Source organism: Hemitrygon akajei, chromosome 3, assembly GCF_048418815.1.
Source record: "Hemitrygon akajei chromosome 3, sHemAka1.3, whole genome shotgun sequence".
Classification (NCBI taxonomy): Eukaryota; Metazoa; Chordata; class Chondrichthyes; order Myliobatiformes; family Dasyatidae; genus Hemitrygon; species Hemitrygon akajei.
In genome coordinates, this window is record NC_133126.1 from 155,863,455 (window position 1) to 155,877,612 (window position 14,158).

At 41.6% G+C, this 14,158-nt stretch overlaps 1 protein-coding gene across 1 annotated transcript in view; it reads left to right on the forward strand.

Annotated features, from left to right (window-relative positions):
• Nucleotides 1-6,088: 6,088 nt before the first annotated feature.
• The window catches only part of actl6a (actin-like 6A), a 31,820-nt gene continuing 23,750 nt past the window's right edge, over nucleotides 6,089-14,158 (forward strand). Inside the window, exons 1-3 of the mRNA XM_073041130.1 lie at nucleotides 6,089-6,226; nucleotides 12,034-12,110; nucleotides 12,245-12,419. Coding sequence (XP_072897231.1) covers nucleotides 6,202-6,226; nucleotides 12,034-12,110; nucleotides 12,245-12,419 — 277 coding nt within the window. The 5' untranslated portion in view covers nucleotides 6,089-6,201. The remainder of the gene's footprint in view (nucleotides 6,227-12,033; nucleotides 12,111-12,244; nucleotides 12,420-14,158) is intronic.

Below are 14,158 nucleotides of genomic sequence, written 5' to 3' on the forward strand. Positions count from 1 at the left end.
ATACTAATAAGGTTAGCGTATTGGCTGATTGGTAGAAGGCAGCAAGTGGGAATAAAAGGATCTTTTTCTGGTTGGCTGCCAGTGACTAGTGGTGTTCCGCAGGGGTCAGTTCTGGGACCACTTCTTTTTATGCTGTATATAAATGATTTAAATGATGGAATAGATGGCTTTGTTGCCATGTTTGCAGATGATATGAAGATTGGTGGAAGGGCAGGTAGTGCTGAGGAAATGGGTAGGATGCAGAAGGACTTAGATTAGGAGAATGGACAAGAAAGTGGCAAATGAAATATGATGTTGGAAAATGCATGGTCATGCAGTTCGGTAGTAGAAATAAATGTGCAGACTATTTTCTAAATGGGGAGAAGATCCAAAAATCTGAGATGCAAAGGGACTTGGAGTCCTTGTGCAGAACACCCTAAAGGTTAAGTTGCAGGTTGAGTTGGTGGTGAGGAAGGCAAATGCCATGTTAGCATTTATTTCAAGAGGTCTAGAATACAAAGGCAAGGATGTGATGTGGAGTCTTTATAAGGCACTGGTGAGGCCTCATCTTGAGTATTGAGAACAGTTTTGGGCCCCTCATCTTAGAACAGATGTGCTGGCATCGGACAGAGTCCAGAGGAGGTCCACAAGGATGATTCCAGGAATGAAAGGTTTATCATAAGAGGGTCTGTACTCGCAGGAATTCAGAAGGATGAGGGGGGATCTCATTGAAACCTTTCAAATGTTGAAAGGCCTAGACAGAGTAGATGAGAAAAGGATGTTTCCCATGGTAGGACAGTCTAGGACAAGAGTGCACAGCCTCAGGATAGAGGGGTGCCCTTTCAAAACAGAGATGTAGAGAAATTTCTTTAGCCAAAGGGTGGTGAATTTGTGGAATTTGTTGCCACATGCAGTTGTGGAGGCCAGGTCATTGGATGTATTTAAGGCAGAGAGTGATAGGTTCGTGATTGGACATGGCATCAAAGTTACGGGGAGAAGGCTGGGAACTGGGGTTGAGTAGGTTGAAAAAAAGGATCAGCCATGATGGAATGGCAGAGTAGACTCGATGGCCCAGATGGCCTAATTCTGCTCCTATGACTTATGGTCTTATAAAAATTCAACATAACATCCCATGCTCCTGCATTCAATACTTTGAGTCTACTAGATGAATAAAAACTATATGCAAAATAGATTCTAAGCAAAGTGAAAATCATGATCTGCAAAGAATGGTACAAGTCATTGCATACTGATCATTAATGCTGACGTCCAAATTTTACACTTCTGGTAAATCTATGCTGTATTCCCTACAAGGATGAAAGGCCTTTCCTCAGGTTTAGTTCTCAGACCTCCTCATTGTTCCCTGGGTATGGTTTAACCAGGGCTTGGCATAGCAGCTTCCTTCACTTAGTCTTACCCATGCTTGAATTCAGAAGCCAACCTGTAAGTCAGCATTGACACATTTTCTTTTAATAATCTGGACAATTAGGCTTTGCAGAAACAATGCTATGGCGATGAACTTCAACATGTGAAAGTATATTCTGCACTTTTAAACTCCGTAGAAATTTGTTTATTGAGAATGTGCCTTCCTCTCAACTTGCATGAAGCAAAGGTATTCTACCAGATGGCCGCCTGTAATGGAGGTTCACACTGAGATGCTGGAAAATATCAGCTGCTCTCCATATCACAGTGGACAGCTCTGAATGAAAGCAAATGTCAACACTCAAATTCATAATCTCCTTCAGAACACCAATAAAGCCTTAGCCCAGCTATAGAAGAAGCATGTTTGAGAATCCATCACATCCCCTATGACATGGTGGGCAGCAGTGATTCCAGTCCTCCTATAAGATTCTGAGACATAGACTACCATGTCAAGCAACTCAGAGTTCCTCCCAATGCAACCTTCATGAAAACCTATAAAGCCACTGACAGGATAAGCAAGATGAAATATGAATCCTCTTTTAAACTCATTCATCTCTGATGGACAGGCCATGCCCTTCACATGAGTGACACCTTTTCTATTCTAAACTGTGCCATGCAAGAGATAATCAGGCAAACATGATTAGCATCCTCACTGACTCATGAAAATCTCTTGCCTTTGACTTCAAAATGGAGAAAGAGCATTTGGGAGCACTGAACACTTGAGGTCCCTTCATCTGGAGTTCAAAGATTCATGGTCATTGCAAAATGGTTCTGCCAAAGCTAATCATTCAGTTCATTAGAAGGAAACTGTTGCTCCCCTGTGATCTCAACTTCTCATCATATCTGTGCTGAAATGTACTGTAGTTCAAACTTGGTTTAAAGTTTGGAAACTCCATTAAGGCTGTTCTTTGGCAGCTAATGAAGAATTAGGTACTACACCGTATACAAGTTATGTTCAGAGTTTGGTGTACATAAAGAAGACTGTGTAAAGCTGCTAAACAGGCACAAATGCTGTCTAAGAAGTTAAATGAATGTTTGACTTTTGCTCTAGACAGCTGACGTAGCTAGAGCAGGAAGTAATTCTTCAGTTTTAAATACATGTGGATATAGAGTTATAAGGCAGGTGGAATTACGTGCAGATTTGCTGTGATTCAAATGATGGAAGAGCCATCTCCAAGGATGTAATTGCCTATTCTTGTTACTTTGTCAAAGCAATTTAAACTGATTAGGTTCAGAGTTCAAAGTAAATTTATTTTCAAAGTACACGTATATCACCATATATGACTTTAAGATGCGTTTTCTTGCAGGCATTCACAACAGAACAAAGGAATACAATAGAATCAATGAAAGTCCCCACACAAAGGGAGACTGAGAAACAAGCAAAGTGTAAAAGTAGCAAACTGTCCATATTTTAAAAATATAAATAATACCGAGGACTCGAGTTGTAGAGTCCTTGAAAGTTAGTCCATAGCTTGTGGAAGCAGTTCAGATTTGAGATAAATGAAGTTATTCACACTAGTTTAGGAGCCTGATGATTGAGGGGTAATAACTGTTCCTGAACCTAATGGCGTGGGACCCAAGGCTGCTGTATCTCCTTCTCAATAACAGCAATGAGAAGACAGCATGCCTGGATGGTGGGGGTCCTTGATGATAGATGGTGCTTTCTCATGGTTGCTCTTTTTGTGAATGTGCTCAGTGGTGGGGAGGGCTTCACCTGTGATGGACTGGGCTGTATCCACCACTCTTTGTCGGATTTTCCATTCAAGGGCATTGGTGTTTCCACCCCAGGCTGTGATGTAACCAATAAGGAATACTCTCGCGAACTTCTAAGAAAGCAGGGTTGCTCGCATGGCCTTCTTTGTGATGGCACTTATGTGCTGGTAGCAGGACAGATCCTCTGATAAAACACCAAGGAATTTAAAGTTGACCCTCTCCACTCTGAAATTGGGACTAGGTCATGGAGCTCTGGTTTCCTCCTCCTGCAATCAATAATCAGCTCTGTGGTTTTGCTGACATTGAGTGAGAGGTTGTCTTCAAGGCACTATTCATCTGGATTTGCAGTCTCCTTCCTATATGTCGATTTGACATCATCATTCGACCAATAAGAGTGGTGTTGTCAACAACTTAAATATTTAGCCGCATAGTGATAGGTATAAAGCGAAGCACACAACCTTGTGGTTCACCTGTGCTGATGGTGATGTGGAGGAAGTGTTGTTGCCAATCCAAACTCACTGGGGTCTACAAGTGAGGAAGTCGAGGATCCAGTTACACAGGGACGTATCGAGACATAGGTCTTGGAGCTTATACCAAGCTGTGGTCAATGAAGAGCATCCTGATGTAAGAAATGTCATTGTCAAGATGTTCTAGAGCTGAGTGAAGAGCCATTAAACTAGACAAAGATTGCAAATCTCTTGGTTCATCACAGGCTTCTGGTTGTGGAAGACTCTGAATGATTTTGTGGGGATATACTCATCCAAGAGAGTCTTTATAAAGTCCATAACAACTGTGGCATATTTATTCAGGTCCTCAAATGACTCCTTGAACATGACCTAGTCCATTGACTCGAAGCAATCCCAAAGCCACTCAATGTCCTTGAAGGTACGGTTTCTGAAACAATACCTGCAGTGCTTACATGGCCTGTAAGAAATGACCTCCAATGGGTCAGCTTTAAAATGCAACATCTGAAAAGTGCTAGATTTGCTGCATTTAGGAAATGAACATTCAAATAATTAACACCACCCACTAGAACAGCGAACTCTCCATATATTCCTTGAAGTCTAACTATGTCCTTTCCTTGCCAGCCTTCTCTGGCCAGCTGAACCTATGCCTGTATTTCTCCTTTGACTATTAATTTCTTGTAGTTATTCAGATATTCTTTGTTTCAACCTTACTCAAAATTTCAAATAAGTTAATGAATGTATTTATGTTGATTTGCTGCAAAATGGAAAATTTCAGAACTTTTGCTTCCAATATTGTTTCCTTCCTTGATTTCTCTGTCTCCTCAATCTCCTCTAATATTTCCTTCCCTTCTTATAGTACCTTAAAGTGCATGTGTAGGTCATAGAATTCCAACACGTTTATTTTCTTCCTTCTAACCATCTGCTACCAAACACTGCTTCTATATAAAATCATGTTTAACTTGTAGTTATTTCTCCTTAATATATTCTATTCTCTGCTCATGGAGAAGGAATTTTTGTCCACAGTAGGGAGACCACACACAACTTAAGCAAACACTTTGTGGAATCCATTCTGTCAGTCAACACCTATGACCCTGGACTTCATCAAGGTGGACTAGAATCCTCACTGTTGACAACATCTTCAAAAGCTGATGCCTCAAAAAGGCGCCATCCATCATTAAAGACCCCCCCCCCCCCCCACTACCCAGGACGTGTCCAGTTCTTATTACTACCTTCAGGCAGGAGCTACAGAAGCCCAATGGCACACACTCAGCATTTTAGGAACCACTTCTTCCCCATCACCATCAACCAGAGTCCATGAACCTGTAAACAGTATCACACTAGTTTGCTCGCTTTTTGCACCATTCATTTATTATATATACAGGCACACACACACTGTATATATATATTTATATAATTGCTCTTCACTGCACACATGTAGAAATTTATATATAAAATGTACATATATATATTTCTTATTGTAACTTAGTAGCTTTTTATGTATTGCACTGTACTGCTGCCACAAAGCAAGTTTCACAACATATGCCAATGATAATAAACCCGATTCTGTAACTTAAATTTTCAACCATAGCCCATTTAGACCTCTCTGTACATGGCTTCTATGCTAAAGGCAGTATTTTACTTTTCTATTATGCACTTTATAAATTCTAGCAGCAATATTTTAGATTCTCACAAATGCCTCTATCTTATTAGACAAATAATAGTACAAATTCTAGTTATTCCACTTAAACTTCCTTCAGAACAACTGTTTATCCTTTTATCATAACTGCATTATTCCTTTTGTAATCTTATTTCCTTCCCTTAGACATAACAGCTCAAAGACAGACCCTTCGGCCCAGAATGTCAGTGCCAACCCAGTGCTAAATGAATGTTATCTACCTCCACATAACCCAATTGCCTCCATCCCCTTGAATGTTCATGGTCTGTCTAAATGCCATTATTGTATTAAATTCCACTCCCCCCCCCCCCCCCGCTTTCGGCTACCTCACAGAGCATTCCAGACACTTACTTCATGCTGTATAAAAAACAACTTACACATCTCTTTTAAGCTTTCCCTGTCTCATCTTAAAGCTATATGCCCTCTATTGCTTGACATGCCCAGTCCTCACTTAATTTCCTCAGGATTTCCTCTCATTATTTTATATAATTTTATCAGCTGGACCTTCAGACTCTGACACTCCAGAAGAAGCAAGTTCCTTATTTTCTCTCTCCATTGTCTTTGTCTCTATTCATGCTCAGCTCTTGTTTAACGTATAGTTTTTAAAAAACTTTTTCGCGGCACACTGAAAACTACTCATCTTCGCGTACGAGTATATTTTCCACCCACCACCTGCGACGGCGTCCGCGTGATTGGCTGGCAAAGTTTGAGCGACGCTAGTAATAGGCGGGTCGTCATTACAATCTCTATTGCTATTGGCCTTCACTCACGTCACACACGTTAGGCTTCCCTCTCATCGCTTTGGATTGGTCCTGGCTGACCACTCAGTGATCTTTGTTGCCAGGAGCGGTTTTTCAGTGTGTATTCGGCTGTGGCTTTCTGTTTCCCGGCGTGTGATCAGTGTCCAAGGGATTTTCTGGAACCAGCGTTTCTGCGGGAGCAGCAGTGATGAGTGGCGGCGTGTATGGAGGAGGTGAGGAGCGGCAGTCGACTCGGGAAGTGTACATGGGTGTAGGTCTGGCCCAAGTTTGGGTGGTTTGCCCTGTGCTGGGAGGAAGCCTGACGGGTGTAGGCCTGACCCGGCTCTGCTCAACCCAGCCTTGCCGGCTAGAAGAATGGGAGAGTACAGGCATGGCCCGGCGATATGTGAGGGCGCACTCTCGGCAACAGATTGTAGCGGGATCGATTCAAGGGCCGAATTAATCTCGCTCTCCCCTGGAACCGGCTGCTTTGAAGCCATTTGATTTGCCCATCCACCTTGGTGAAAGAAAGGAATCGATGTGTTGAACTGTGTTGTAGGAAGCCAACTCAAAGCTTCTGAGGGCTGGGCTCTTTTCACATGAACAAGGTTTACACTTGAAAATAACTTGCCATAATTTAAGACTACTAGGAGTAAATTGATTGTATTGAATTTGAAAAATTCTACTGGAGCCCTTGTGATTCTGAAGTACAATTACAAGTTTACAAGTAATCGCAGCAGGCTGTTTACACTGGAATACACTATTACGTCTATCCAACTGGAGTCAGAATCATTTAATCTCACTGACGTTGTGGTTTGTTGTCTTGTGGCAGTAATACAGTACAAGACAAATGCTGTAAGTTACAAAATAAATAGTGCAAAAGACAAACAACGAGGTAGTTTTCTTGCACTGTTCAGAATCTTACGGCGGAGGGGAAGAAGCTGTTCTTTAAAACACTTGAGTCTGTGCTCCTGTGGTGGTAATGTCCCTAATTGGAAGGGTCTTTAATGATGGAGGCTATTTTCTTGAGGTGCCTCAGTGGCAGGGAGAGTTGTGGACTGCTGATATTTCAGTTCTTTAACTTGTAGGATATTGAGATTGTTGTAGTACTTCTCCTGCCGCACAGGCAGAGATTGAGAGTCGCAGCACCACTGGTAAGGACCACAAAGGTATGATCAAGGGAGACAGGAACACCTGCAGGACTGTTTTGAATAGGCAGATTAGACAACATTCAAGGATTCATCTTCAAGTCTAAATGAATATGCCATAGTTATTACTGATTTCAAGGCCTATGTGAATAGGTGTGTGCCTTTGAGAACATACTGGATATACCAAACCAAAAGCCAAGGAGATTTACACGGTATGCTGAGGTCTAGATTTGTGGCATTCAAAACCAGTGATTCAGAACTGTTCAAAAAGTCCAAGTATGACCTTCAGACGGCTATTTTAAGAGTGAATAAACAATTCTATTTGAACTCAGAGACAGAATTGGATGCATGTCAGCTCTGGTAGGATTTGCAGGCAATTATTTCCTACAAGGTGAAACCAAGGGTGTGATGCTTCACTCTCAGATGATCTCAATGCTTTTTATGCATGATTTGAAAGGGAGAATAAAATTACTCCTGCCTGAATCCCTGTGATCTGTGTCTCAGAGGCCAAGGTTAGAATATCCCTCAAGAGGGTGAACCCCGGCAAGGGATCAGGCCCCGATGGTGTACCTGGTACCTGTACACTGAAAGCCAGTACCAACCAACTGGCAGGAGTGTTCAAGGATATCTTCAATTTCTCACTGCTGCAGTCGGAGGTTTCCACCCACTACAAAGGGTGCCTAAGAAGAGAAGGGTGGGTTGCCTCAATGGTCATCTTTCAATTGCACACACCTGCTGTGGCGAAGAGCTTTGAGAGGTTGGTCATGGCCATAGTCAACTGCTGCTTAAGCAAGGATCAGGACCCTCTGCAATTTGCCTAATGTCCCAATAGGTTTATAGCGGCTGCATTCTCACTGGTTCTCCACATGCTTATGACCACCTGGACAACAGCAATACCTGCATCTGGCTGCTCAGTACTAATCAAGTTTCAAAACCTGTGCTTCTGCACCTCCCTCTGCAACTGGATCATTGATTTTGTCATCAACAGACTGCAGTCAGAGTGGATTGGAAACATCTCGCTGACAATCAACAGCAGTGCAACTGAAGGATGCATGCTTAGCTCACTCTGTTATGCTTTCTCTGCACCCATGACTGTGTGTACACAGATCAAACACCATCTATAAATTTGCCAATGACATAACTGCTGACAAAATCTCAAATGGTGACAAGAAGGTGTACTGGAGTGAAATAGATCAGCTGGTTGGGTAATGCTGCAATAGCAGCCTTGCACTTAACATTAGTACGACTAAGGAATTGGTTATGGACTTCAGGAAGGGAAACGAGAAAATGGAACACGCATCAGTCCTCATTGAGGGATCAGCAGTGAGCAGATCATCAGGTTGAGCAGTTTCAAGTTCCTGGTGTCATCTTCTCTGAAGGTCTATTCTGGACCAATGTTGATGCAGTTACAAACAAGGCACATCAGTGGCTATACTTCATTTGGGGTTTGAACAGTTTTGGTATGTTACCAAAGTCCAGCAAATTTCTACAGATGTACCATGGAGAGCAATCTAATTGGTTGTATCACAGTCTGGTAAAGAGCGGCCACTGCACAGGATCAGAAAAAGCTGCAGAGTGTTGTAAACTCAGCCAGTTCTACTATGGGCAGTAGCCTCCCCAGCAATGACAGCATCTTCAATAGGTGATATTTCAAAATGGCGGTATCCATTATTAAAGACCACATCACCCTGGTCATGTCCTCTTCTCATTGTTACTATCAGGGAAATGGCACTGGAGCCTGTAGAGTAGTGGTTGCCAACCCGTCGATTGTGATCGACTTGTCGATCTTTGAGACTTTCCCAGTAGATCCCCAAAAAAAGAAAAATAAATACACAAGTACTGTTGAGAGATTGTTTCCGGGTTGCAGGGTTTTAGTTCCGTTCTTTCTGCCCAGTGCGCATGCATGTAGCTCCCCCACCACGCACTACACAGTGTACTTCAGTGGTCCCCAACCACCGGGCCGCCAGGAAACAATATGAGTCAGCTGCACCTTTCCTCATTCCCTGTCACTGTTGAACTTGAACCCACGTGAAGTCATCAGTCGACTAAACGCAGTGATACCCTAGTGCCGGAGATCACTAGTTGGCCTTGGGTAACCAGCGAGAAGTGCCGTTGCTACTGGCCTGCAGCGCGGACAGATGGGCGCCGCCTCTGAACCTGTTCACCACACCGAATGTTCATGGGGAACCCGGTGCTAAAATATTCGCAGACGACCCTATTCGGGCTCAGGGTTTTGTAAGTAGCCGAGCAGCTACCTCGCTACGATCTACTGAAACAAACTTTTGTTGGCTGATAGATCCTACGGGGGCGGGAGGGGGGGGGGTGCGCGCCCTGTCGTACTCCTCGCTTGGTCGCTCACTCTCTCACCGGACTGTGACCGCCGCGGCCCCAGCACGGGAACCTTCGCCCCGACCTTGTCCTCTCACCCCATCTGCGACCAGTTGCACCTGGCCAAGGCATCTGGTGGCGGGCGGGAGGCTGGAGTTCAGGTCCGGAGGCTGTCTAATGAGGCAGTGAAGCACTCAAAACTGCTTCGGTACCTTGAGTCCAAGCACCCTGCAGTTAAAGACAAACCCACTGAGTTTTGTGAGCAGAAAAAACGTGAGCAAGCGGGACAGAAGTTAAGTGCCGAGAGCCGTGAAAACTAAATTGCGGAATAAACTGGAACTGCTTCGAGTATCGCTGTATTCCGGTCGTGTTTAACACCCCTCCCCCCCCCCCCCCGGTCAGCTGATCCACATGAATATTGTCAATATTAAACCGGTTCACGGTGCAAAAGGTGGTGACCCCTGGTGTTCATACATTATTTCTACTAACGGGTTGCGGGGTTTTACTTCCAGTCTTTTCTGCCCCTGTGTGCACGTGTGTAACTAATTGATCTGGGGTCGATCTTGCCTTTCACTAAGGCCAATGTAGGGGATCTTGGGCTTAAAAAGGTTGGTGACCACTACTATAGAGACACACTCAATCTTTTAGGAACTGCTTCCCTGAGATGATAAACTGCATTGCACTGAGGCTATAAAAACTGGCCCAGCTGCAGTGCTACGTTCCTGCTAATATGCTGAACTGATAGGTGAAGCTTTGAGCCTACTCCGGGTTCAGAGCTGAGCTCTAGTTTTTGGTTTGGGATGCTGTTGTTTACTTCAATTGTTTGCGGGTGTTGCTTCGTTTTTTTTGTAATTTGACTTTCTCTTACTGGTCTTTTAGTTTTATTCTTTTTTTCTTTAAATTGGGTTCTTTCAGGTCTCTTGCTTTGTGGCTATCTGTGAGCAAATCTCCAGGTTGTATAATTTATACATTCTTTGATAATGAATGTACTTGGATCTTGAATCTTTACCTCTGCCATCAACTTTCTAAATAGTCCACGAACCCATGAAAGCTACCTCACTATTTTGGTTTTTTTTTGCACTAATTTACTTTTTATGCATATTTCTTATTGTAACTTAGTTTTTATGAATTGCACTGTAGTGCTATGGTAAAACAACAAATTTCACAACATATGCCAGTGATACTAATCTGAATCTGATTATTATTGTCTGGCAATCCTTTGGAATCCGGAGAATTGGAAAGGCTTATCCATGTCCTTTAAGGCAATATAAAGGATATTACAAAATGTAGAATAATGAAGATTGCTTGCAGATAGCAAAATATTAAAAAAAAGAAATTTGCCAACATATATTTGTGACTGCAGATTTTGTTGATGGTACTGTCAAGTGGCCTTGCATGCTATACAAGCCTATTTGTTCAGAGGAAGAATAGACCAATCAGTTTCTCAAGTCTGCGCTGCCATTTAAAATCATGGTTGTTCAAACTATAACGATCTTATCAACTCTACCTCTGTCCAACCTTTGGTAAAATTTGGTACTTTGCTTTTCAAGTATCTACCTTCCACTACTTAAAAATATTCATACATGCTGTTGAGGAAGAGAGTATGTAAGATTCACAATCCTATAAGAGAAAAATGTTCACCTCATCTGCCCTAAATGACAATCGCATGCTCTAAAGCAATGGCCTATAGTTTTAGATTCTGTTATCAGAAGCATTCTCTCCACACCATGCGATGGTTAGTGGGGGCCCAGCATTTATCAAACTAATACCCTCTCCTTACTTTTCTAAATTCGAGAGGATGCAAGTTCCGCTTGTCTGATCTTTCCTTGTAAGATAAGCAGTACTTCCTGGTATTAGCTTTCTGGGTTTGGTTGGATCACTCCAACAGATCTCTTTACAGGCTTGTCCAGGTATGAATTGAAGAACTCATTTCATAAGGTGAGAGTGACTGCCTTTGACATGAAAGCAAGTTTTAACTGGCGGAAAGGAGCCTCAATAAAACTGGCATTGAGGGGACATCACAGGAATAATTTTTTAGTGTTTTCTAGATTCTGTCATCTTTAGCTGATCCATCAATGACTGCTCATCGTAAGCACAGAATTTGATATGTTCAGATGTGCCCAATTTCACTTCTAACTCCATAAACCATTAAAGTATCCATTCCTGGATTTGCTCTTTCTGACCGTTTCTAATCACAAGCTCTGAGCTTCCACCTCCCCATCCTAACCCCACATCTGTTATTCAGGTTAAGAACTATCCAGCTTCAGAGGTGGAGTTTCATTTTTTTGTAGCATTGAGCATCATGGTAAACACTGAGCTTTGGTATTTAGCATGTTACAGCAACTGTATTTAAATTTAATAAATTGCACCTTCTTTCTCGTTACTTAGACTGATGAGTATAAGCTATTTAGTGTATGTAGGTGATGCCTTCTGATTTTTATAGAAATTGAATACTCTAAAATAGAATTTTGCTTCATTAATATGCATCTTCATAATACATCTTTATATATTGTTAGTTATCTCTGTAATGTTATTTAATATGCCACTTTAATTTTGTTTTGCAGATGAGGTTGGTGCCCTTGTGTTTGACATTGGATCATACACTGTTAGAGCAGGCTATGCTGGTGAAGATTGTCCAAAGGTAAGTTGTTACTATCCTTGATCAAATCCACACAAACATTTGCAATTCCACGGAGTAAACAGTAAGGGAAGAGGGAATTAGCCAATGTATATTTTATCTTGGAAATGTATTGTGAGCTAACCTTTCTTTTAAAGGCAGACTTTCCAACAGCTATTGGGATGCTGTTGGAGAGAGATGATGGGAGCACTCCAATGGAAATCGAAGGAGACAAAGGAAAGCCAAGTGGCACAACTTATTTTATTGACACAAACTCTCTGCGAGTTCCCAGACAAAATATGGAAGTTATCTCTCCTTTGAAAAATGGAATGAGTAAGTCAACAATTTAAATAGATAGTATTTAATATTTCTTTAGTGTTTTTATCTTCTATCGCAAAGGTCCCTTTTGAAAATTACTTTCTCTTATATTATTTTCTCTTGAACACTTTCCATTATGCACTATTCATGTAGGTTTTGGTGAGTGTTGATCTTATGTGGACCAGGTTTGGAAGAGACTGGATTTGTACCAAAGCCCTATTCTCTTCTTGCCAGATTAACTAAAGTGCCTCTTTTTCCTCATTAGTAACACAAATTCTCATGACACAATTATGAAAACCTTGTCACCATTGTAGTGAAGTTCATCTAACTCAACATAGCCTAAACTTGAAATATTTTGTTATTACTTTTATAAGGATATCAAAAGGGCATTTTATTCCCTTGTAATATATTTATCCTTTTCTCAAGGATAAATTTAGTATGATTGATATACGTTGGCTGTATCATCCTCATTATGCTGGTATTTACAACTACCAGGTTAATGACACATTCTCAGGATGCGGATTTGAACATAGTGCTTAATTAATTTTTCAAATTGTGCATTTCATCGTCATAAATCTAACAATTCTAAAAATAAAATTCTCATTTTGTTCTAGGTTATTTCAAAGGTAGATCTAGGCTGGTTGACCTTTCAGAATCAGATTTATTTTCACCAGCATATGATGTAAAATTTGTTGTTTCGAGGCAGCAGTAGTTGGCAAACACGAAAAGCTAAATTACAAGAAAATGAAAAATAAGTGGAATAATAAGGCGATGTTCATTGGTTATAGACCATCCAAAAATCTGATGGAGGGGAAAAAGCTGTTCCTAAAAGTGTGTGTCTTCACTATAACTCCTTTATGATCATAACAAGAAGAGAGTATATTCCACATGGTGAAGGTGCTTAATGATGGATGCAGCCTTCTTGAGACACCACATCTGAAAATTTCCTCAGTTGTGGGGAGGATTGTGCCCATGATGGATCTGGCTGGCTTTACAATCCTCTGTAAGGCTTTTGTGATTTTCTCCATTGGAACCTCCATATCAGACTATGATGCAGCCAGTTAGAATGTTCTCCACTGCACACCTGTCGGAGTTGTTGGTGACATACTAAATCTCCTCAAACTCCTAATGAAGTAGAGGCGCTGGTGTGCCACCTTCATGATTGCATCAATGTATTGGGCTCAGGACAGATCCTCCAAGATCTACCTCTCCCTGCATCACTCATTAACTTCCTTGTTCGAATCTTTTTGTTCCTTTCTTTGACCACTGCTTTTTCCCTTCAGTTAACATTTTCATAGAGATTCACAAATTGAAACAGGCTCTTTGGCTTAACACATCAAAGCTGCTGGTCAAGTTTATGTCTACTAATTATGTTTATGAGCACTTGGTTCATAACTCTATATTATGCTCACCATGATACTTTTGCCTTCACCACCCACTTAAGCATTGTGTTTAGGATTCTTGGTGCTCTCTGGGTTTAAAAGGAGTCTTCTATTTATTCTCTATCCATCAAAACAATCTGTTGCTATATTTATATTTCAGAGGAGCTGATGTTTGTTTTCCATATGTACACTTGGAAGTTAATTTTTCTTTTCCTGACATCTACGTTCAAATCCTTGTCCTCCTAAATACAAAATGAAAAGCACTGCATTGTTGCTCCAGCTGCCAATGTCATTTTTTCACTACTTCCATTACCAATTTCCCATTCCTTCCCCAAGACATTACCAGTAGTGTCTTGTAGTTATTTTGCTTTT